The sequence below is a fragment of the Sinocyclocheilus rhinocerous genome, unplaced genomic scaffold (genome assembly GCF_001515625.1).
Source record: "Sinocyclocheilus rhinocerous isolate Xijiao unplaced genomic scaffold, SAMN03320098_v1.1 scaffold688, whole genome shotgun sequence".
NCBI lineage: Eukaryota > Metazoa > Chordata > Actinopteri > Cypriniformes > Cyprinidae > Sinocyclocheilus > Sinocyclocheilus rhinocerous.
The window spans coordinates 1,266,274-1,290,903 of record NW_015651641.1 but is presented as its reverse complement, the minus strand read 5'-3'; the positions used below and the strand labels follow the sequence as shown (position 1 = coordinate 1,290,903).

General features: G+C 38.8%; 1 protein-coding gene across 2 annotated transcripts; it reads right to left on the bottom strand.

The window, feature by feature from the left end:
- Positions 1-5,456: 5,456 nt before the first annotated feature.
- mrrf (mitochondrial ribosome recycling factor) lies at positions 5,457-22,807 on the bottom strand. 2 transcript variants are annotated; one of them, XM_016518802.1, is made up of 7 exons: positions 22,709-22,807; positions 18,759-18,929; positions 18,275-18,427; positions 13,560-13,678; positions 10,606-10,697; positions 7,493-7,652; positions 5,457-6,072 (listed from the first exon to the last, which is right to left on the bottom strand). In XM_016518802.1, exons 2-7 carry the CDS (start codon positions 18,925-18,927, stop codon positions 5,995-5,997), a joined length of 771 nt encoding a protein of 256 aa, XP_016374288.1. In that variant the 5' UTR covers positions 18,928-18,929; positions 22,709-22,807; the 3' UTR covers positions 5,457-5,994. The 2 variants fall into 2 exon arrangements, with proteins under 2 accessions (XP_016374288.1, XP_016374287.1); XM_016518801.1 differs by having other exon boundaries at positions 18,759-18,943; positions 22,709-22,793.
- Between the last annotated feature and the right edge of the window lie 1,823 nt (positions 22,808-24,630).

The window sequence follows — 24,630 nt, the reverse complement described above, 5'->3', positions numbered from 1 at the left end:
TGTCTGATGCATACATCTAAACACGACAATAACATTGGCTGGCGACAGCCTATGACATCATTACCCAGCGCGATCACAGTATAAAAGGGCGACGGGAGAAAATCACTTTCTAAAATCCTGTATGGTAAGGGTTACGCGCTGTCAGCCTCGTTCCCTTTCTCGGAGTTGGTTTAGGGCCCGGTTTTCACCTTGGGCTCCACTCAACTTATGTATCCCTGTTGATACATTTCTGAGCAGGGTATAGCTACCAAAGATCTGTCGAGAGAGTTCTTTGAGCAAGCTCATTCAGAGCTGGCAGTAGCCCCCTGGGCGACAGGCCAGGGTCTGGTTTGGTTTTTATAGACAGCTGGACGTATCCCCTCAAAGGAATCTCTTTCTTCTGATTCCATGCCTTTGAGATCTGCCCTAGGCTCGGGCTTTCCAGCCCAGCCCTTATCAGGTAAGTTGTTTAGGGTATGCAGCTCAGGCCCTTGGCCGGAAGGGATAATGTCCCTCCCACGGCTATGGTAGAGTTGGTACTTAGTGCTCGCCGTGGTTTCTGGCATGCACTCCCCTCAGCATGGCGGTGTGTATATCCCGTTCCCCATTGCGACCTCTAGAGGATGCAGTTCGAAGTTCCCTCGGAAGGGAACGTCTCTGGTTACGCATGTAACCATGGTTCCCTGAGAAGGTAACGAGACACTGCGGCCTCTAGTTCCCTTGCCATGCTTCAGATGAAGAAGCGGATGACGTGTTCTCCCGGCGGCCTTTTATACTGTGATCACGCCGGTTAATGACGTCATAGGCTGTCGCCGGCCAATGTTATTGTCGTGTTTAGATGTATGCTTCAGACACCGGTCACGCTGAAGGCGTTCCCCCCATAGCGACATCTAGAGGAAGCAGTGTCTCGTTCCCTTCTCAGGGAACCATGGTTACATACGTAACCTGAGACGTTTTACTTTTTACTTGATGGTTGCACCACATGACATTTTTAGTCATTGAATTTAAAACTTTTCTAGTTTTAGTATAATAATTTTGTAATTTTTCAAAACTGTATGAAACCAATATGAAAGTGGCTATATTTATTAAGAACTTGGCACATGTGTTATAAACTAGATTTTTAAAAGATCTTTCCAGACAGAAATTCTGAACACAACATCTACACACAGTTGCAACCAGTTTCTTCCACACAAAAATGACTGCCATGCCTTTTTATATATATATATATATATTCTGGCCTATTATTCTAGTGTCATTTATTTCAGATGAGCCTCCTCTGATTGATACATAAAAACAAAATACAATGTGGTTGGTCGCTTTACATGTCGTTCTTATGACAGTTAATAAGCTCCAAAGTTGACCAGACTTTATGCCACTAAAAATAAAGGTTCTTGATTGACATTGATGATTCCATGAATGAACTTTAACATTCATGGAATCTTCCCAATGGACAAAAGTTTATTTATATGACTAAAATGTTTCACACTAAGGAAAAATGGTTCTTTTAAGAACTCTTCACTGAAAGGTTCTTTTCGGAACAAAAATGGTTCTATACGAAACCCCCCTTTTGGAACCTTATATTACTCAGTGTGTGAGACTTCTACCACCTCAACTTCATTCCTCAAGTAAAGTGTATTTTTAGATGTTACTGCCTGAAAAATCTTGGTGGCCTTAGACAGCAGTCACACCGCCAATCTTTAAATCTGTTTGTGACACAAAACTGCAGTCCACTTTCATTCCCCTTAGCTCTAGCTGCACTGTCACTTGTGATCAGGGGCTCAGTGAGGGGCCTCTCAGCCCAGTCGCGTGTCCCTTTAACTAACTTGCATGGCAGGTGCCTCCCTTCTCGTTTGTGCAGTAAAGACTTATGAATAATACGCGCTTAGCACAGACAGCTTTGTGCATGCGCGCATGTATGCCTTGACCCCCACTCGCCTCATCTCGCGTCTCTCCGTGCTTTGAGACGTTGATTACAGTCCTCCCGCGGGGATATCGAGACTTCGTGGAAATGGGGGTATCTAGAGCTCCAGTCACATAAGATCAAGACAGGGGCAGGAAATCGCTACGGACTTAAAGCTAAATATATAATTCCTCCCGTGCCGGTAATCACAAGGTCCAGACGATTTGAAATGACAGTTTAACCACTTCAAACTCAAAGACGTTTCTGTTCAATAGGATTCATCTAATGAGCGCACCCTGGGCCAGGATGTAATTGCACATATAGCACAGGTTTAGGTCGTTCAGGTTGGATGGAGGGCAACCGGAAGGAAATCTATTTCCACAGACTAAAATCCCAACTAGAATAGACCTACAGTAAGTCAGGTTTGCTCCATATTTAATTTTTGACAGAAATGAAAACGAGGCTACAGTGTGTTCAATGGATTGGGCTGATGTTAAACAACCGATTGTCTAGCCGATGAAACGTTTTTCTGTGAAAAACAAAAACTTTCATTAGATATTCCATGAAAGTTGTGAGTTTTGAAAATTGTACATGAACTAGGACCTTTATACAGTTTGTGCCATTGTAAAGACTGTAAGTCTCTCTCACACAGCCTGGTTTCCATGTTAAATTCAATATGGCCTCTAACCTGATTAAGCTCAATAGTTTGCATTTTGTATACAAATCAGATTTGCATTTGTAGTGCTTGGAAGACAGCAAAAAGTCCTACAATTATATTAAGCAATTTACATTTAAAGAAAAAAAGAATATATAGAGCTTTAAGTAGGCTATATTTAATATAATATATATTTAAAAAGTCCTTGTTTCCACTTATCGACAGTGGAATATCGACAGATATTGATGACCCATTTTGTCCAATCAAAATATACAAGTCCCTCCCTCTACTTCCTCCAATACCACCTGAACCTGAATATAGTAGCAAATAATAGTTCCTAGCTGTGGCTACTGGCTATTTTTTAATTACTATAAAGACATTTTTAAGGGATAAGTCCTTCAATCTGTCCTGTCTCAACTTCTGATTTCAACAGGAAATATGTAAACGCAAGGAAAGAAAACTGAGCTTGTCAAATAATGTGATGCAAGAAATAAATGACCAATCATATTTCTGCATACAAAAGTATGGAGAACCTTAAACATCCATATACTCTCAAAAACATAAAGGTTGCATAAGAGGTTTTCGCAGCGATTCATCAGAAGAACGACTTTTGGTTCCCCAAAGAACCTATCAGTGAACGGTTCCTAAAATAACCATTGTTCTTCTTAGTGTGAAGAACATTTGAATAAACTAAAGAACCTTGAAAGATTCCATGAACTGTAGAAAAAAATAGGGATAAAAAGAGGGATTTCGATTCTGTGCTTCCTCACAGGCAGTATAATAAATGATCAGGGAGGAAAAGTTTGTTAGGCTGATATCGAATAACAGCAGCGAGCTCGAAGTCCAAATCAAGTGTGAAGTGACATGAGCACGCGGCGGTTAAATCTAACCACGCGTTCACGCAGGCTATCATCATGTCTACATTACAATGCCGTTCACAACCAAGCCACATATTAAGTTGTGTAATTCTTTAAAAAGCGCTCAGATTTACCTGAGATCAAGAATGAATAATGCATTTGTCAGAAAAGGCTTCGTTTTTAACTCCTTATACGCTCCCCTGATATATGCATGACTATCAGAGGGAAGAGAATCCGCACTAATTTCCCTTCCACTTTGCATATGCAGTGATCATGCCCTTATGGCACCGACATCCCGACGGAAAATCTCTTTTCATCTCCAGCGAAGTGCGTCTCACGCTTAAACTGATTGGATTCTTGATGAGGCGGTCGGGGTGGCTCGCGCACTTCAGGCGAGGACGCGTCAAGCGCGCGGGAGCCAATTCGCTGCCACTGAAGTGATTAAACGCGCTCTCGAGGCCCCCGGTAACTATCTCCGCGTACAGATGCGTGCGTGGACCGTAATCAGGGAAAGTATAATAGTACCGCTCTGCTCCTTCGCTGGAGACCCCGTTGTCTGTAAAGTGCTCATATTCCCACCTAACCAGCATATCAGTGTTCTAGCATTGTCACGAGACTGAGAGGATGAATAATGCAGTGCAGTCCTAACTCATTTGCATGCAAACTAGGGGGGAAATAAGAAAGATTTTCATGCGTTTCCACATGGCAAGACAGAAAAGGCCTCTGGACACTTATCTCGGTTAATAGCAGATGTATTGTTTTGATTTTGCGCGCGCACTGACCCCGTTCCGACAGGGGTCAAGAGGTGACGGTCCACGTAACGCAGCGTATATATTTCTGCGATGCGAGTTTACTGTCAATTCAAGAGTTTACAGAGCCAATTTACATGTATATATTTCCAGCGACACAGAAGGAAAAACATTTGGTCTCCCCGCTGCTATCGCAATCCACTCCATCATGGTAGTGGTAAACAGAGAAACACACAGTCATCCACTTGATAAATGTCAAGTGAAATTAAGCTATCAGCTGAAAGCAATTTTCGGGGCAGCGCACGGAGCCAGCGACTCGGGATTTTCACCCCTCCATCGATCATGAGCCTCTCTCTCAGGCCAAGGTATACAATGCCCCCAAATTGCTGACATATGGACCGGGGGAAACCTGCCCATTTCCTCTGCCTGCGAACTAGCTCCTCTAAACTTTTGTTTATTTAGCGACCCCATGTTTTCATCAATTAGAGACAATGCTTTTTGGTTACTGCCAATGGCATGCGAGAAATTGTGCTGGATATGTAAGGAATAACTGATGATGGAATGGTGTATTATTAAAAATGTACGCAACAAGGAGGTGATAATGCAACCACAAAGCTGTTAGACCATAAGTGTGTTCATTTAAAAAATGTCAGTGGCCCTGAGTCAATTATTCATACCACAGTTATCATTCATATTTTGTCTCTAAAACTACTTTATTACGTAACTGATTAGAAACAGACCATGTTCCTGTTGACTAGGACAAAGAACCTTTCAGTAAACAGTTCCTAAAAGAACCACTGTTTTTTAGTGTAAAGAACATTTAAATAATCTAAAGAACCCTTTTCCACTATAAAGTACTGATTGTACATTGGAAAATTTCCATGGATGTTAAAGTTTCTAAATTAAACCACTGATGCCAATAAGAACCTTCAGAACCTTTATTTCCATTGCATAAAAGGTTCTTTATAGTGAGAAAAGGTTCTTTAGATGATTCAAATGTTCTTTACACTCAGGAAAAATGGTTGTTTTGGTTAAAATTGGTTACTGTTCACTGAAAAAAGTTATTTTGGGTAAAGTAAAATGGTTCTTCTATAGCATTTGCTGCAAAAATCCCCTTTGATTTTGAAGAGTGTAGCCAAAAAACCTTGGAACATTCATCAACCAATCAGAATCAGTATTGAGCACTGAGAATTCAGAAATGTTGTGGTAGAAGAAGATATATTTCACATTGCCATTCTAGAATAAGTTTCAACATTAATAAACAAAGAACAGCGGATGTGGAAATATGATTCAAAAGACGCACGCGCACACACACACACGGACTACAGCACCAGGACAATAACTGATGCATTTTATTCAGTTTACACGGCTAGATCTGATCATATAGATGGAAATAATGACTATTTTTAGGATGCAATAGTGAATGTGAAACAAATGTTGGCAGCATGTTGCTTTGTGCTCTCATCCTCCATCCTGTGTGACTTTCAGCCTCCTGTAAAGACCACAGAGTTTACATTCAGTGCAGTGCTTTCTACATAAACACCACGTTTGTGGCATCGCTTTGATTAGGAGGAGTACCCCAAATCACATTAAAACTTCATTTATCCTGCGTTTGTTTGTTTGGAGATGTGAACACAAGAAGCACCATAAGCCACTGGCGTGCCACGCCGACATTTGTTTATGCATGAGAAAAACACCCAAACACCACCTTCATCACTTCCATCACCAAGATCATTAACTGTTTTCTGTTTGGGGGATTTTTGTTCCAGTCACAAGAACAGCTGACTGCCTTTGACCTGATGATAGCGAGACAAACGGACCGGGGGTGTTCTGAAAGTTTGGAAGGCCTCGCTGTCATCCGAGTAACTCCTTGGTTTTAGTGGCTAGCTGTTTGTCAATGTCTGCCGCATAACTGTCTGCCATTTGTTGAATCTGGTGATATTGGAGAACAAAAGACAGAACAAATGTATGTGGTTATTAGTTACACATACATACCATACAATATTCACACAATTACATATTTGTGTGACTGCAAAAAAATACCTTGTTGTGGGTATTTATTGGTCTGTTTGTTTGTTTGTTTATTAATTATAAAACAACATTTATTATTTATTAGTATCAGTACTACTACAAGCTGCTAATTATTGTCTATTTATTAATAAAACAACAATTATATTATTAATAATATTTTAATTATTATTTTATTAACATTACTGCAGCTACTACTAATAATTTATATTAATTTATTAATAATTAGACTAGTATTCATATTTATTATTAATAATATTACATTAATATATGTATTATTTCTAAAACATTCATTAAAATGAATAAAACAATTAAAATATTATTCATAATTATTTACTATTACAATTAATGCACATTAATTTATCATTAATGGGAAATAACTGATGATGATGATGATTAAAGGGATAGTTCACCCAAAAATGGCTCGTGACGATACATTGATGTGTAAAGACACGAAATGATCCGTCTGTGCAAGAAACTGAACAGTATTTATATCGTTTTTTACCTCTGATTCACCGCAATGTCTGAACTGTCCTGAGCACGTTCGCGTCTTCTTCTTCAGCCGGTGCGTGATGCGGCTTCTTCTTCTTCTTGCTTTACGGCAGATCGCAGATTTATAAGTGCCGTGATTCCCATTCACTTCCATTATAAGACTGACAGACTTCAACGGTTTGAGTTAAAAATCTCCGTTTGTGTTCAACTAAAGAAACAAAGTCACCTACATCTTAGATGCCCTGGGGGTAAGCAGATAAACTTCAAATTTTCATTTTTGGGTGAATTATCCCTTTAAGACTACTGCTACCACTACTTTCAAATTAATATTTATTTATTAAAACAATAATTAAAAATAAGTATTAAAACTACTACTACTGCTGCTGCTACTAATGAACATTCATTTATTATTAATAAAATAATATTGTATTTTTTATTATAATTATAATTTGTATAATTATTATTGTAGTTATTGTTATTAACATTTTATTATTATTATTAATACTGTTGTATTGCTAATTTAAAATTAATATGCATGTACTTATTAATAAAACAACAATTAAAACATGAATAATTATTTATTTTTATTAATACTACTACTACTACTACTATCGATAATGTTGTACATTAATTTATTAATAAACAAGTATTAATATTTACTATTATTATCATCATCACTACTACTTTCACTACCTTCAAGTTAATATTTATTTATTAATAATACTTTTACTACTACAAGAATATTTTTACTACTACCAAGAAAAATAATAATTCTAAATTTTATATTTTAGAATTATTACTATTTTTATTAGTTCATCCACATTTGCGTCACCTGTTTTTCTACCAAGTGAATGGTATCTTCAGAGACACTCTCTTTGGACTTCTTCACTCGAGTGACGGCGTTGGTCCGTACACTCCTCAGCGAGTCCTTGGTCTTGTTACTGAACTGCTTCGCCAGTTTCACCAGATTCTCCCTGTGTTCTCGCGTCACTCTGGAAGTCAAAAATACGGTTAAACTAACTCACTACTCATTTTAGATCATAATAATCACTGAAACGTCTTCAGATCAGATGTGCTGATTTATATTTTTAGACCAAATGACATTTAGAATAGCGATATTAAGAATAAATCTGATAGTCCAGACTGTTATTTACACTTTGATTTTATGACAGTTTTGACAGACAATCTGTTTATGATATGACTGCAAACCAGAAACAGCTACAAGCTCGCTCTTTGAAAATAAAACAAAAAAGTTTGACAAACAAAACTGTTGTTCTCGCCCAAATTCTGCTGTAGGTGTAGAAGTTTCCCCATCTTATAATTGGCATTTTGCTGCCAGCCATTTGCAAACAGACCAAGAGTAGTGTCTGTTTACTGCAAACAATGTTCATAATTACTGATTCGGAGCCAATCAAGCCTCCCGCTCTCTTTAGAAATGCAAATGCATGCGAGGAGGCTGCGCTGATTACGGCGAGATGTTCGGCCCCTCCGTACGCACTGCCAGACAAGCACCTGCTGCTGGAGATGGAGCGCGGCCTCGTAATCAAACAGTTTTGTGGTTTGTAGAATGAAGGCTGTGCGGCGAGACTCTTTGGCTTGGCAGGGAAGAGGAGCGGCGCTCAGAGATTCAAGACCGCTGCGTTTGCTTCTTTGTATCACATATAAAAGAGAGTGTATGGAGCACAGAAGGGAACATGAAAAAATTACAAGGCAAAGCCATCTTAATCACTAACAAAACAGGCGAGTTTTCCCAGAACAGTTTTGAATATATGTATCAGAAGAAAAAGAACAGGACATGATTGGATTGAGATAAAAAGAAACATTGAGAAAAGCGTGCAAGCACTGCTAGAGTGTTCTAGATGGTTGCTAGGGTGCTGCTTTGCATGTGAAGGAGTGTTCTGGATGGTTGCGGGAGTTGCTATGTGGCTGAGAGATTGTTCTGAACAGTTGCTAAGGTGCTACTATGTGTTTGCTAGGGTGTTCTGGATGGTTGCGAGGGGGTTGCTATGCGGTCAGTAGAGTGTTTTGCTAGGGAGATGCTATGGATACGGTGACCCAGTAGTGCACAACACAACGAAAATCAAAAAAGCAAATACAAGTTGTTAACAACGCGAAATCAAGCCACAGCATAATGGAAACAAGTCACAAAACAACAGAAATGTTCCCGCTCCCTTTCTTGGCCACTATAGAGGATGCGTTAAAGCGAAGGACTTTATACCAGAGGTAATGGTCTGACGAAATCCAAATTTTGGACATTTTACTGTAATACTGTAAAAACCGTAAAAAAATAAAATAAAAAAAACATTAGCCAAGTCATTTATATAGCTATGCAAATTTAAAGTGTAATTTAAAAAGCCTGGTGCCGTAAAAGCGGTTTAAAATGATTCACTTTGTTAGACCATTAACTTTAGTACAAAGTCCAAATTTTCATAGTTTGCGTATATATATAATGTATTGACCCATTGAAACCTCAAGGGTTCACAAAAATATATTGGATATCAAAATTTGGATTTTGTTAGATCATTAGGCCCTGCATTAAATCCCTCTGCTTATTCAACTCTAACAGCGCTTAAAGGGACAAAGCAACACATTTATTAAAGAGGAGCTCCACGCATCAATAAGTAACAAATTAAAATATATATAGGCTCAATTTGTGTGCAAGCTGTGTTGTTGCTTGTTTTCGTTGTATTGTGGCTTGTTTCCATTGTGTTGCGCCAATTTCGCTGTGTTGTCGCTTGCTTCCATTGTATTGCGGCTTTTTTCCGTTGTGTTGTGGCAATTTCGCTGTGTTGTTGCTTGTTTCCGTTGTATTGCGGCTTGTTTCTTAAAAATGTAAAAAGTTTAATGAAATCATTAAATTAGAATTTTTAACTTGCAACCATGCATTTATTTAAGTTGTGGTAGCAGGTCCTCTGAATAATTTTTTATTTGGTTGCTAGGGTGCTGATATATAGATGGAGTATTTGGATGGTTTCTAGGGAGTTGCTATATAGTGGATAGAGTGCTTTGAGTGGTTGCTAGAATTGCTATATGGTTCGTAGATTGTTCTGGATGGTTCCCAATATGGGGTTACTAGTGTGTTTTGAGTAGTTGCTAGAGTGCTGCTATGCAGTTGTAAGTGAAGTGAAGTGAAGTGACGTGACATGTGGCCAAGTATGGTGACCCATACTCGGAATTAGTGCTCTGCATTTATTCCATCCAAAGTGCACACACACAGCAGTGAACACACCCGGAGCAGTGGGCAGCCATTTATGCTGCTGCGGTGCCCGGGGAGCAGTTGGGGGTTCGTTGCCTTGCTCAAGGGCACCTCAGTCGTGGTATTGAAGGTGGAAGAGAGCGCTGTACATTCACTCCCCCCACCTACAATCCCTGCCGGTACAAGACTCGAACCCGCAACCTTTGGGTTACGAGTCCGACTCTCTAACCATTAGGCCACGACTTCCCCTAAGGGTGTTCTGGGTGGCCACTCTGGGTGGTTGCTAGGGAGTTGGTATGCTGTTGCTATGTGTTCTGGGTGGTTGCTAAGGTGCAGCTATGTAGCTGACACAGTTGATACTAAGGTGTTCTGGATTGTTCATAGGGTGACTGTTAATTTTCCCTAGTGAAAAGAGGCTCTCCTTCACCCTGCTGAAAAAAGTTAAAACCAGCCTAAGATGGTCTCCCAGACCAATCAAGCAGGTTTTCAGCCGGTCTAGATGGTCTCCCAGTCTGGCCAACTGAAAAGTGCCCAAAACCCCTCTAAAACCAAAATGTTGATGGAGATGTTTACCGTAACAAGCTAAAAACACATTAAAGAGACGTTAGCATTGCACAGACAAACAGGATGAGAGCGAGACAGAAAGACAGGAACTGGAGTGAAAGCAAACAAAGCTTGTAGAAAGTGCTGTCAATAGGAAGGGTGAGAGTGGTCATGGGGATTCAGGCCCTGGGCGGTAAAACACTCACTTGGGAACAGGCACCCTGATAATGGTGCCCTCCACCTCCGGGTTGAGTCCCATGCTGCTGTCTTGTAAGGCACGGGTGACGGCTGCCGTGGCCTGAGGACACATCGCACAAACACAAACACACACACACACACATCAGAGCTAATGACAGCCAGCTGGGTTTGCGGTACCTGCTGCAAAACCTTCACACACCCTTTGCATCTCTCCAGCCCTCATATCTCACTAGACCACCCCCTTCCAGATCAGTGAAGTACCCCGACCCCGGGCCCTTTGATCCAGAAGGAGCTGGGCAGCATCTCCCCATGACGGAGCTCCAGAGAGCGAGGTAGAGGGGTGGAGTGTGTGGTGTAGGAAGTGCCGCAGGGTGCTGTCAGCGAGAGATCCCTTGGGACGGAGCTGAGAGGTTGCAGTGCAGGGCGATGACCCACTGTGACCCTGTGTTTGGGGGTTTCTGCCTGTTCACCTCATGACCTATTACAACTCCTGTGGCCAGACTAGCCTGAGATTACACTCTGAACTTGTGTGCAGGCAGTCTAGTGTGTATACATCATGGGGGCCAGTTTCACGGATATGGATTTAGGCTGTTTGGACTGGAATACTGGTGTCCCACTTGCTGCATTCTGCACAGTATATACTCTATATGCCTATTATTACTTTAAAACTGCATTTGAAGTAGTATGCAAAAACAAACGTTTAGCACAATAGTGTGCTATAAAGTTCTCCCATTACCACCTTGCATGTTTAATTTAGTATGAAATATTTCGTTTTGGATACACACTGTACACAAGTTTCAGGAGTGACAACTGCATTTAAATACAGGAGTGAATCCCCTAAATTATAATTTTGTGTTTGTATGGAACAGATGCAGGTGCAGGTGCATTTTTCAGTCCTATCTGAAATTAAGCAATTTTATATCGCAGTAATAAAAAAATAAAAATAAAATAAAAAACAGTTAACCAGAAAAGCTAACCTTTTTCTTGACCTAACATACAGAAATAGGAAAAAAAAGTATACACACATGTACTGTACACACATTCCTCTTATGTTAAATGCATTTCTTGTGAGGTCTGACTCACTTACAGGCATTGTGTGCGTGCGATTTCTCTCTGATCGTCATCCATCATTACTTCTTGGTGGTTCATAATTTTACGGTAAAACCAGTATTGTTCTGGTTAGTAAGTGGGAAAAAAAGTCCTGTAACCCTCTGTACTTGTGATTAAAAAGCGAAGAGGGTTCAAAGTCGGCTCGAGAAACTGTGGGCTAAAAAAAACTCACTTTCTTAATGATTCTGGATACCACACAGGCACATGGAGAGCGAAAGCTAATGACTGCTGTCTGCACCACAACACACAACAGCCACTGGGGTTTATCAACAAGGCTGCACTTTCTCCGGCCCTTTAATGAATGACTGGAAAACAACAGCCTCTTCTCAAAGAGTGTGTAATGGATTAAAACAATCATGAAGCTGTTTGCTTTCGGCCCGGGCCAGTCACCTCCGTGTTGTTTTTTGCAGGCCTGTTAGGTAATGGCCAGTTTTCCTGACACTCTAAACGGCTGCATATGGCATTATGGTCATCCGAGCATGAAAACTGACCCTTTAAAACTGCGCACAGTCTTTTTTAGTATTATGCTAATATAGAGGTGATGAATAGAAAGGCAAACCCATTTGCAAATGGTTAATTGTTAAATCAATAACATAACATGCCACCCAACCCGCTGCTAACACAAAGAAAAATTTTATTTGGTCATATTTCTGTATTCATTACATAAGTTTTTCAGTCTGGTTCTCATGAGAGTACCAGATTTGGTTTGGTGCTCACACTGCAAATTGTGACCCATTAAATATTAATAAAATAATAAACAAAATAAAGTGTGATAATACTATTATATTTAAAAAAGTTCTGCCGGTTTTAGCGAGTGAAGCGTGTCAGTGAATGAAATGTCACAGTTTTGTGTTTTTCTCTAAAACTTGCAGTGCATAACCTAAATTTTTCCTTTCAGTTCGAATGGAAATCTTATACATTATTACAGTTAGTCGATCTAAAATGGTGATTGTGCATTAACAGCTGTCAACCATGTCGGTGCGCAAATGAGTGATCTGAACTTATTTCCACAGCGCATTTTTTATTTTGGTCACCACTTATGTGCATCGGCTGCATCCCTGAATATAACGCAATATAATATAAAATATAATAATTGGAGTGTTATTAATCGACTGATATGTTGTAATGGACTATTTTTCTTAACAGAAGCTTCAGGCCAAAGCTTTAAGCCAAAGCTACAAGCAACCATGCATCACCTTCAGGGTGATGCAAAACCCCTGTGCTTTGGTTTTGATCATCCTATCAAGGTTTATTTGCAATAATGACCGGCTGACTGAACATCATCCCTTACATACATGCAATCTTTGGCTTGAAGTCTCCCAGGATGGATGACGAAGGTAGATTGGTGGGTTTTAGAGCCACCAGGAAACCAGAGTCTTTGGTATTGAGTGGACATAGGCCAAGAAGAGAGAGCATTAATCTCATTAGGGTTATCTGAACATCAGGCAGAAAGAACTCATATATATCAACGGAGAGAGTGTGGTGACGGAAGGAGGAGACAAAAAACAGAAAGACACCGACTCATAATGTGTAGAGAGGCAGAAAGACACAGAAAAGAGAGAGAGATATCACACATTAACTCAGGTCTAAGTTCCAGAGGGCACTTTGCGGTCATTTCCTGGCCTGACAGCTAACCACAGAGTCTTGGCCTACATTTCAATCGTTCTCCAAGAACAAAGGGCTTCCCCCAACAATCAATCAATTTCTCTGAAACCAGGCTGGAATGAGTCCATCACACTCAGGTTTCAGTAGGAGAAAGAGTGAGTTTTTGGGGTGTGTGTGCTCAACTTTGCATGCAGCAGTATGAACTGAGAAGTTCTGCTAGGAAGCCATCTGTAGTTTGGTTCCGTACCTCTGGGAAGCCAGTCATGTTGACCACAAGTATCTGAGGAGACTTCATGGATATCTGGCCCAGCTGGTTGAGTGGAAATTTGCCATCCTTTGTGGTGACTGTAATGTGGTCCAGCGCACCTGAGAACACATAAGAACACAATCCTTCATTAACCAGTGTGTTTCTCCACAATTTTGTAGTGAGTTATTCAACCATTTGCCACTTAAGATAGAAAAAAAAACCATAGCAATAAACTTGCAATACACTAGTTAAAACATCATAGAGTTTCATAACACCTCCTTCTTACTAAACATTATAGGAAAATTTGGTCACACTTTAGTTTGGCAACAAATTCTCACTATTAACTAACTATTAACTATGACTTTTCCCACAAACTCCTAATTTGCTGCTTATTAACAGGCAGTAAGGTAGTTGTTAAGTTTAGGTATGGGATAGGATTAAATTATTTAAAATATGGTCATTTAGTATTAATATGTGCATTATAAGTACTAAAAAACAGCCAATTTGCTAGTAATATGCATGCTAGTTAATGCTGAGAATTGGTCCCCAAACTAAAGCATTACCAAAACTTTTTGTCCTCACTGAAAGTGAAAAGCATCAAAAGTCATAATTAATCAGAGTGTATATGATATGTTTGATATACAGTTATTTCCCATGGGATACTTGTCTAATGAAGTTTCACTGTGGAGACGCTATCCAGTGAGTTGCGGAAAAAAAGAAAGAAAGAAAGTAACTGACAAGATGTTCAATACTGCTGACAGTTCCATCTAGTAAGGCCAACAAACTTGATTGAGGGGCGTTCCTGAAACTCAAAGAGTAAAGCACGGCACTAGCAACAGCAAGGTCATGGGTTCCATTCTCAGGAAATGCATGAACTGAAAAAGAATGTTTCTGAACTCAAGAATGTTGCAACTGTTTTTGCCCATACAATGAAAGTCATTGGGGCCCAAAACAACACTGTATGGACCATTGTACATACAAAACAAAACAAAAAAAAGAGAAATTTTTCAAAAATGTCAGGTTTGGAATGACGCAAGACTGAATTTATTTTTGGGTGATCTATCCCTTCAAGAAAAACAATGCAATAACTACCTTCACTGTCTGACAATTAGACATTTGCCTGCATTCTGTATCCTTTCCCAACCAGTCTCAAAAAATGAAAGGTTGTAAAAGAAGAGGCACCTTTCGATGTCTGTTGTGACGACATGTCTCGCTCTCCTTGAGGGATGAAAGAACCCATTGCTTTCTCTCCAGACAGAAAACCAGAACATTTCGCCAGCATGTCTCCTTCCCTCATCTGCCTTACCTCACACAGAAATGTTTCCGTCTCCTGCCCTTTGTCCCCAGTCTTACCTTACTTTATCCCACACTTCTAAAAGACTAGAGAACAGCTGAGACGCACTGCGCTGCACTTTGACGAGAACCTGCATGTGCCTTTGACCAAAGAAAACACTTGAGAACTTCAAATTCTTCATATATGCACCATTTTGTCAGTCAGCTTGTGAACAGTTACATCTAAGAAGATCATACTTTGCTAACCTTGAAAACCAGCTTCTGTCCAATATCTAATGGGTTGAACGGTGCATATGGGACTTCGCCCAAACCTCCATCTCATCATGAGCAAAGGTATGGAGAGATTTGGCCCTGGATCCCACCTCGGATTGGGTGTGTGCTACCTGGAAGCCTTCACATCTGTGAACGCTTCCATGAAACATATTGCTGTTTCCTCCACTAAAAAACCTTTAAGTTTCACAGGGAAGCTATTAGCCAAATGGGCTCTTCCTGGTCATGGCACCACCTGTTGCCCTTTCCATTTCAAGAACCTAAAGGTTAGTCAATATTCAGAAGCAACACTGGCTTGATGTTACATTTACTTGCTTGCAGAAGAACCATCATACAGCACGATGGCTGTTTGAGCCTTTTGTTGGAAACACCAAACCGATGAGGTGTTTGAAAAAATACAAATGTCTCTGTGAAGCGATGTCCTCTGACGGCAGATTTATCTGGAACAAGAGAAGGTATATTTGCGGAGATCCAAGCGTAAGCGGTCTATCTTATAGATGACAGACCGACAGGCTGTAAACCTCATGTAGTGTACCCAGACACCGGGTCACCACATTAATCCTGCACTGCGCAACCTCGTTCCCTCGGCCAAAGTGATTCTCCTGTCCTTCATAATAAACTTGCTGCTTAATTACATCCAGATGATTCCATCATTTGCTTAAAATATCATTCCATTTTGACATCTCACTGACCTTCCATATTCACTCCATGGAACCAAGTCCAAGCTGGATCAAGGAGTAGGGAAGGAAGAACTGGCAAAGGTCAAGAGGTGAAAGAAAAGAACATGGACTCTACTACCCCAAATCCCTAACTGTTGGGTCTTTAGGGATTGGGCTGGAGTGGTCGGGGTCGACCTGGATGTACTTCAGGAAGTAGGATCGCAAACAGGGTGACCCCACCTTGTGGAACAATGGTCATGGCCAGAACATGTGCAAAGGTGGATCGTTGTGCATTGATCCTCATGGGAGGACGAGGCAACACAGTACTCCTCTAGCCTTGTGTAACCTCAGTGGCATTGATAAAGTAGATCAGGGCTCTTCCACTCCAGTCCTGGAGGGCCAACGTTCTGCTGAGATTATCTTTAATCCTAACCAAACACACCAGAACAAGCTAATAAAGGTGTGCAGATTGCTTGCAAATTACATATAGGTGGGTTACATTGGGATTAATGTCTGCAGGACACCTGGCCCTCCAGGAATGGAGCTTAAGAGCCCTGATGTAGATGACATGGCACACCAAGGTTGAAGTAAATGACACCAAACGGCACTGGATTTTGTGTCTTGTAATTGAATGTGATGCACAAGGTATATACAATTGTTGAGTATTTACGAAAATGTGATCCTGTATGAGAGAAGCTTTTTAGTGAATAAAGCTTCTTATGGCTTCAGAAGTCACATTTATTTCTGTGATTTCATATATCTCTGATTCAATAGTTTGTTCACTTTGTTACTCAAAAATCAAGGAAGGCTTCATGGAAATGTGGTATTTAACATAGTAAAACATTTAATTAAAACAATTTAAATAAATATCATTCCTTTGTTAATTTAATGAAAACTGCTTTGATTACTTAAAGGGGTCATATGAGGATTTTGTGTCTTGTAATTGAATGTGATGCACAAGGTATATACAATTGTTGAGTATTTACGAAAATGTGATCCTGTATGAGAGAAGCTTTTTAGTGAATAAAGCTTCTTATGGCTTCAGAAGTCACATTTATTTCTGTGATTTCTTATATCTCTGATTCAATAGTTTGTTCACTTTGTTACTCAAAAATCAACGAAGGCTTCATGGAAATGTGGTATTTAACATAGTAAAACATTTAATTAAAACAATTTAAATAAATATCATTCCTTTGTTAATTTAATGAAAACTGCTTTGATAAGTCATTATAATCAGTAATTATGGCCCCACTGGATGCAACAAATGGCTCGTTTATAACGGGTTTTAATGTTTTAATCTTGTCGCACCAGGACACAGGGCATCACAGTACGGTAAGGGGCGTAACATTTCCGTCACACGCTTGAGGAATTCGGCCAATCACAACGCACTGGATAGCTGGCCAATCAGAGCACACCTCGCTTTTCAGACCGATGAGCTTTGTAAAAATCGATGCGTTTCAGAAAGGCGGGGCATAGAGGAGAAACAATAATGTACAGTATGTGGAAAATAATGTGTTTTTTTTACCTTAAACCGCATAAACACATTGCATTACACCAAATACACAAAATAATGTTCTTTTTAGCAACGTCATATGACCCTTTAATCAATTAATTATTTCATTCATTAAGTAGTTTTTACATAATTTTTTTCTTGCAATAAACATTTTAATTCTGATGAAAATACATAAATATAAAAATATATTAGATATCATCAAATGGCTAAAAAGCTCTTAAATTTAGGATAAGATTAGTTCCAATTTTGGAATTAAATTCAAAAATATGCGGTAACTGTACAATTTTAATACATATTTTTAGTATAAATGATCTATAAACATGTCACCATACATTATCATAAATCAAACATGAGGTATTTAATGTATTTATAACAAATTATAATTATTATTATAATAATAATAGTAATAAATTGATTCAACTTTGAAATGAAGGTCTGAACAAAAATAAAATAGTCATTTTGTGGTGCTGTAGACAAATATAAATTCATAATACTGTTTTGACAGTATTGAACTTTTAAAGTTCAAAGAGAAATCTGTGGAGAAACAAATGTATTCTACATATCAGTGACAAAATAGGCATAACTAGTCAAAATTAATTATGTAATTCCTCTGTTGTGTGACGGTGTAGAATTATCAGTTGCAGTTCAGTCAGTTCCACTTTGTCATTCTAATTCAACTTCTGTGAGGTCTTGCCAATTCCAGTTCAATGCTTTTAAGAGCTCTCCAAAAATAACTGAACACTGATAATACATCCATTATAATATAATGAAATATTTATGAGTTAAATGTTGCTTGCAAAAGGATGTATTTCATCAGGATATTCACATAATTTTGAATGACTTTCCAAGAAGCAGCCAGATGGTGTAGTAATAAAATCTACCTGTGGGGGCTAGTCAAATTTTGACCCAAGCGTCACCCTCACAGCATCAGGTTAAAAGCACAGGACTGCCTGTGTGTCAGTGTCTCGCAAGGCCCTGACCTGGTGATGTGCGAATGCTGAGGTTGCGGCTGAAATCTTCTTTCAGAGTAGTCAGGACAGCAGCCATGTCTTCCTTCACCTCCTCCAGGCTGATAATATCCTCCACCAATGCCGCATTGATGTTCACTTTAGCTGTCTGCCCTTTTGCCTTTGCTAACATATATAAAAAAAAAAACAACAAAGAAGAAAGAAACATTAATGTCTTCATTACTGATGGCTTCAAAAGAAGAACTGGAGATAGAAATGAAAGACTGTGACCAGCATGCTGGCTGATTGTCTTAGCAATTACAAATGAAAGCAGGATTTGGAGGTCAGACGGGGAAAGAGGGAATTTCTCCTCCCTTCATATGGGCTCTAAGCCCACTTGAGTGATCCTAAACAAGCACTGCTATGGAAAACAAACACTATATCCACTCCTACCCCTATGCTGGACGTTCTTTCTTGTGGCTCTGTGAGGGATAAGTAGCGGCCGTGCTCCACTCACCTTTACTCTTCTTTGTGGCATAATGCCGGACATAATTCGGCAGAACCGTGGGACAGCTCGCGTGGGGCAGAGAGGGGACACTTGAACTAGTCACTAGCGGGGTCCTCACAACGGAGGGCAGAAATCTGCACAGTACTGGTTGCAGGAGGTTGAGATGACTCAATGCCATGTCTGTGGTCACAATACTAAAGAAAATGGAGGTAAAATTATTTAACGCAAGGATGATAAACACATAGAGCAACTCTACATCAAACATAGATTTTGATATACTCCATAAGAAGAAGATCTGTAAAAAAAAAATAATAATAATAAAATAAAAAAAATAAAAAAAGAACATTAGACACTGGCTAACATTCAATATTTCCACCAGGGGGCGTCTCTAAAATCTAAAAAAAGACCCATACAGGGACAAAAAAGCAAATCATAATTTCATAAATACAGTCAAGATGAACTCAAAAGCATAGCTATACTTTCTGAAATAGTGCGATTGTCATTTCAGCACAAATACAAGTGGATCAATGACAAATAAGAGTGTTCAAGATTAAGAAAAGGAACAATTTTTTAAAATGCATGTGCAAAGTTCATAGAAATTAACTTACTGCATACATGTTGGTTTTATATAAAAACATGTTTATTATTTTTAAAGAGGTTAAATCTAATGACTCAGAAAATGTCATGTGAAAATGTACTTGTGATCAAGAAAAAATTTAAATTTCACTTTGAAATTGAATAACACCTTTTTGAATACTCATTTTTATTTAATTATTAATTTTAGTATCTTATGTTTTCTGCATGTTGGTCGTACCACATCACTTCGATTTGGTGAAGGAATGGTTTTCAAATCTTTAAAATAAATTAACTGCTTAATAAAAAAAACAATCCCAAATTACTTAAAAAAAAAAAAACTTTAAAAATATGTTTTTGACCTCAAAAAGTTTTTAAATTATGGTCATTATTTATATCCCATTTTATTTTAAATATAAAACATAATTTTAATTAGGAAATTTTAAAATAAATGGATCATACAAAGGCTTTATTCAAGTCACTGTATTTATTAATTGTTTTTAATATTTTAATTAAATTAAATTTTGTTTTTTTAATTGTGTTAATTAATTGTTATTATAAAATATTCATTTTTTCACTGTATTTATGAATTGTTTTTAATATTTTTTATTAAATTTAATTGTGTTTTTTTAAATTGTGTTAATTGCTATTTTAAGATATTATTTTTTTAAATTATTAAAATATTTAAATTAAATTATTAAAAAATGTAAAATATTATATATAATATGTAACAATCTATCTCTCTCTCTCTTTTTTTTTTTTTACATTTTCAGATAAAAAGTGTATGCAAACTGTTGTCACCACAATGGCATTTTAGCAATTTAGTATGCTTTTATCATGTTGCTAGCATGTTCTGGGTGGTTTCTTCCTGGCTCAAGTCAAAAGAGTCCACCCCTGAGTTTCTATGATATTCTAGTCCCTTGATATGGCTTTAACCTTTCTTCAATGTAGGTTTATACATTTTTCCAACTCGTTTATAATCCGCCAGGTGAAAATTGTAAGTCTGATGGCTTAGAAAAGTAATAGCACAAGTCCCCTGCAGCCGCACGATTTGACGTATCATTCATGTCCGTAGCACAAACAGTGCTGAGTTTAATACTCAGGGTTAGGGCAGTGCTCCTCAATCCTGGTCCTGGAGGTCCCCCAACACTGCACATTTGGGATGTCTCCTTAATCGAACACATCTGATTCAACTCATCAGCTCATTAGTGGAGACTCCGAGTCCTGCAATGTGTGTGTCACTGCCGCTTCATTTAGTAGCATAAATCTTCAAATAGTGGTTGTTTATCAGCATGGACTGTAACAACAGCGCTGTTCTGCAGGTGCTCTGGAACAAGCTCGCTCACGGGTTGCTTGCGCCTCTGTCATTGCTTCTTTGTTTTGTCTAGCACGAGGTATCCTGCTAGTCAAAATACAGCCTGGCTTTTGCGTCTCCAAAGGATAGCTACTGAAACAAGTTTGGTCGTGTGTTTTTACAGTTGCTGTGATAAAGATAACTTCATGGCACGGGTCTACAGCTTTTCCCCAAACACGCACAAGCTGCGATTTTTATCGGCTCTTGATGATGCATGTTGCAGGTTCAATGGGAGCCGCAGCTGTTCTGGTTAGACGCAGATCAAAAAATGAAAAGCGTGACTCTTCTTGTCGTCCTTAGGAGATGGGAGTTGTCCGACACGGGTGTTTTGGTCCACGGGGTGTGGATGGAGAAGAGGTGATGGCAGTTTTTAGAGAGGCCGTCAAGCAGAAAAACTGTTGCACAGGTGGTCTGTGGGTTACAGTGCGCCGCCGTTTGATTTATACCGGTAGGAATGAGAGTGGTTGGCGTACCCTCATTGCGTGAGCTCGTTTAAAGGGTGAACTCTAAAAGTTCTTACTGTAAAAACTGAGACAGTGTTGCATATCAGTTTGGTTGCGGTAATGTAAACTAGTGGTTGTATTTCATGATGTATAAGCCACTGCTCGCAACTGACATTGTGCAGTAACTGTATTTCAAAGCTTTTTAATTAAAGGCATAGCTTGGCCAAAAAGAAATATCATGTCATTATTTATTCACCTTCATTTCGTCTGTTGAACACAGAGATGTTTAGCAGAATGTTCACGCTGCTCTTTTACAATGTAAGGAGTGAATGGTAATCAAGGGTTGTTAAAGGAATTGTTCAATCAAAATTGAAAGTTTACTGAATGTTTACTCATCCTCAGGCCATCCAAGATGTAGATGAGTTTGTTTCTTCATAGGAACAGATTTGGAGAAATGTAGCATTACATCACTTGCTCACCAATGGATCCTCTGCCGTGAATGGGTGCCGTCAGAATGAGAGTCCAAACAGCTGATAAATCATTACAATAATCCACACCACTCCAGTCACAGAGAATCACAGAATGATTTTTGGGTCACCATTCACTTGAATTGTATGGAAAAGAGCAGCGTGAACATTCTGTGAACATTCTGTGTTCAACCGGCAAAATGAAGATGAATACATGAGGGTGAATAAATAATGACATGATATTGCTTTTTAGGTGAGCTATGCTTTTAATTAACAAGCCTTGAAATACAGTTGCTGCAAAAAAAACAACAACTCAATTTATTGATTTATTTTTATTTTGATATATAGTATGGTATTTATGTCCCAAAAGATCAAAATGAATCTTAATTCAGAAAAAAAAAATCATTACACAAAATGTTTATTAAAGTCATTATTAAAGAAATATTTCAATGTATTTTTTGAATAAATTAATTGTTATTAAATATTACATTTAAAATGACAAATAAATAAAATAATAAATAAATAAAAAGAATAATAAAAAAATAAAACTAGGGTAAATAAATAATGACATGATATGAGCTATGCCTTTAATTAAAAAACAAAACAAACAAACAAACAACATTAAAATAGAGAGTTGAGAGTTGCTGCAAAAATAATAATCATGTCCAATTATTTATAGTATATAATCATTATAAAACTGATCATTTATGAGAGGAAAGAGATAAAAGGGAACATTTAAAGAACAGAAGCCTGAGTTAGTAAAAAAAAAGGGAAACAATTATTCATCTTCAACTTCATAAACCTATAACAACATTTTAACCAATGATTTATGGATATTATGTTCTGAAACTAAAACAGCAACACGTGCTTTCCTTTGCCTTCCATTTATTTATGCCCTGTGGTATTAATAACAATTCTTCCAAGCATTACCCAAGGAATAATTTACAAGGAATACGAATTTTCCATGTTTTTTTTCAGCACAGACAAGCTGCTAGGCTACATTATGAACAGTACAGAAATCAAACCCACACATTGTTACAAACAAAAACATACACAGCGACTACAAATAAATTAAACCCTAAAATGTAATAAACAATGCAAGGGTAATTCACACATACTCACTTTCCTCATGCAGAAAAGTGTGTCTTAGCAGGCATGGCTTGCAGCACAGTCCCTCTCTGACAACATGGGCAGCCTGCGCAGCTCAAGGGCACACGTCATCGCATTTTAGTGTTTTGCGTCACCAGAACAGGTTGTCAACGTCACTCTCCAGCGCCGTTGTTGACGTTATGAATGCTAAGCTAACGGGCTTCACTCAATTGTTTTGTCTGACTCGTGCGTGTGGCAGATATACGGGATGAATTTTAGGATTTGAGGCATTGCCATCCAGTTTTATACACAGTATATTTTGTTTAGTTTTAAAGAGCAGAGGAGAGGAACAAGAGAGGAGGGTGAGTGCTCTGCTAATCTATGTAATCTGTTTACATTGCTTGCTAGTTGTTAGCACAACAACCATTCACTTATGTAAAATTAATTATTTCTCGGCTAGGTTTATGTTATTTATCAGTTACAGTTTTTCTATAATATGACAGTTTTTGCATACTAAATGTGCTTGTTTATGAATTATATGATTTGTAAAATATCGTTGATGTTATCGCCTTCATACTGCATTTAACGTAATTTTAATTATTATTTTCCACACTAAGGGTCCTAATATATATATATATATTAGTTAGTTAGATACAGTCAGGTGGATAGACAGATTGATTGATTGATTGATAGACATAATCAAATAGATAGATAGAAGAAAGTTACATATATATTCAAACACATCATATATGTATATATTTCTGTGGCACATACTTATCTGAATGTCATTGAAACATTCTCTGTCTTTTCTCAGGAGCCTAATGCAGTCTGCTGCAGAGACTGTGGAGAATGCCTCCATCCTGTCAGGTGGCTCGGCACAGGACGGTCATCGGCTCTGGATCGGCAACATTGACCCCAAAATCACAGAGTGAGTGTTTGCCTGTGCAGTAAGCCAGCCCTGCACTGCCTCCCAGGCAGACCTGCGGAGCTGCCCGGGTGATTGATTAGCCAAGTGGGTCTTTGTGCTGGAGAATGAGCAGATGACGACAAGGCGTGTTAAAGAGAGCCGCTCGGCCGTGGAGACCTGTTTTGCTGAGGGGCTGCTATCATTTCTCATTCACCTGGCGTGTTTACTTAGTGAACCTGTAGCGGCTGCTCAAGGTGGAGAGGGGGTGGCTGGGTGATACAGAAGGGAAGCACGAGAGAAATGGCACACGTTGCTGGAGCGCCCCTGGAAAATGTACGGCTTGCCCGGGCTGGCGTCTAGACAGGCGTTTCCTTCCCTCTCGCTCCTCTGTTTTTCTTTAAATAACCTGCTTGAATGAAAACAGCCGTGATGCCCACAGGCTGGTGATTGGGAAGATTAATTAGTTCACATGCAGGGAGTGTTTGTAGTAGCGAGTTCCACTTTAGGGTCCTGCAGATCTCGCTCTCACAAACACACACACACACACACACACACACACACACAGGCACACAGTGGTGAAGCCCTGCTATGTGAGGTCAGCGTTCACCCAAAGGCAACTTTTTCCTGGGGTTTCCATGTAAGTGGATAATTGAGAGCAGTAATTGAGTTGGGAGGTGAAAAGGTACTTTAGGTACTGCACTGTAGCAGCTGTGGACAGATCACCAGAGAGATTTATGAAGAAACCAAGAAGATGAGTTAAAAACTTTGAGGAATTGGTGGCAATGACCTTTTACAATGGTTAGGCGTTTTGGTCTTGTTTACGCCTATTAATATGTTCTGTTGGTCATCCAAAAACAAGTGGTCAGTAGTAATCAACCGATATGGACTTATGGATTTTTTTTTTTTTTGATAACCGATCTTAGAGAGCAGGGTGACCAATGGCTGATGTAAAGCCTATATATATATATATATATATATATATATATATATATATATGAGCTTTATTGCCAGGTATGTTTACACATACGAGGAATTTGTTTTCGTGACA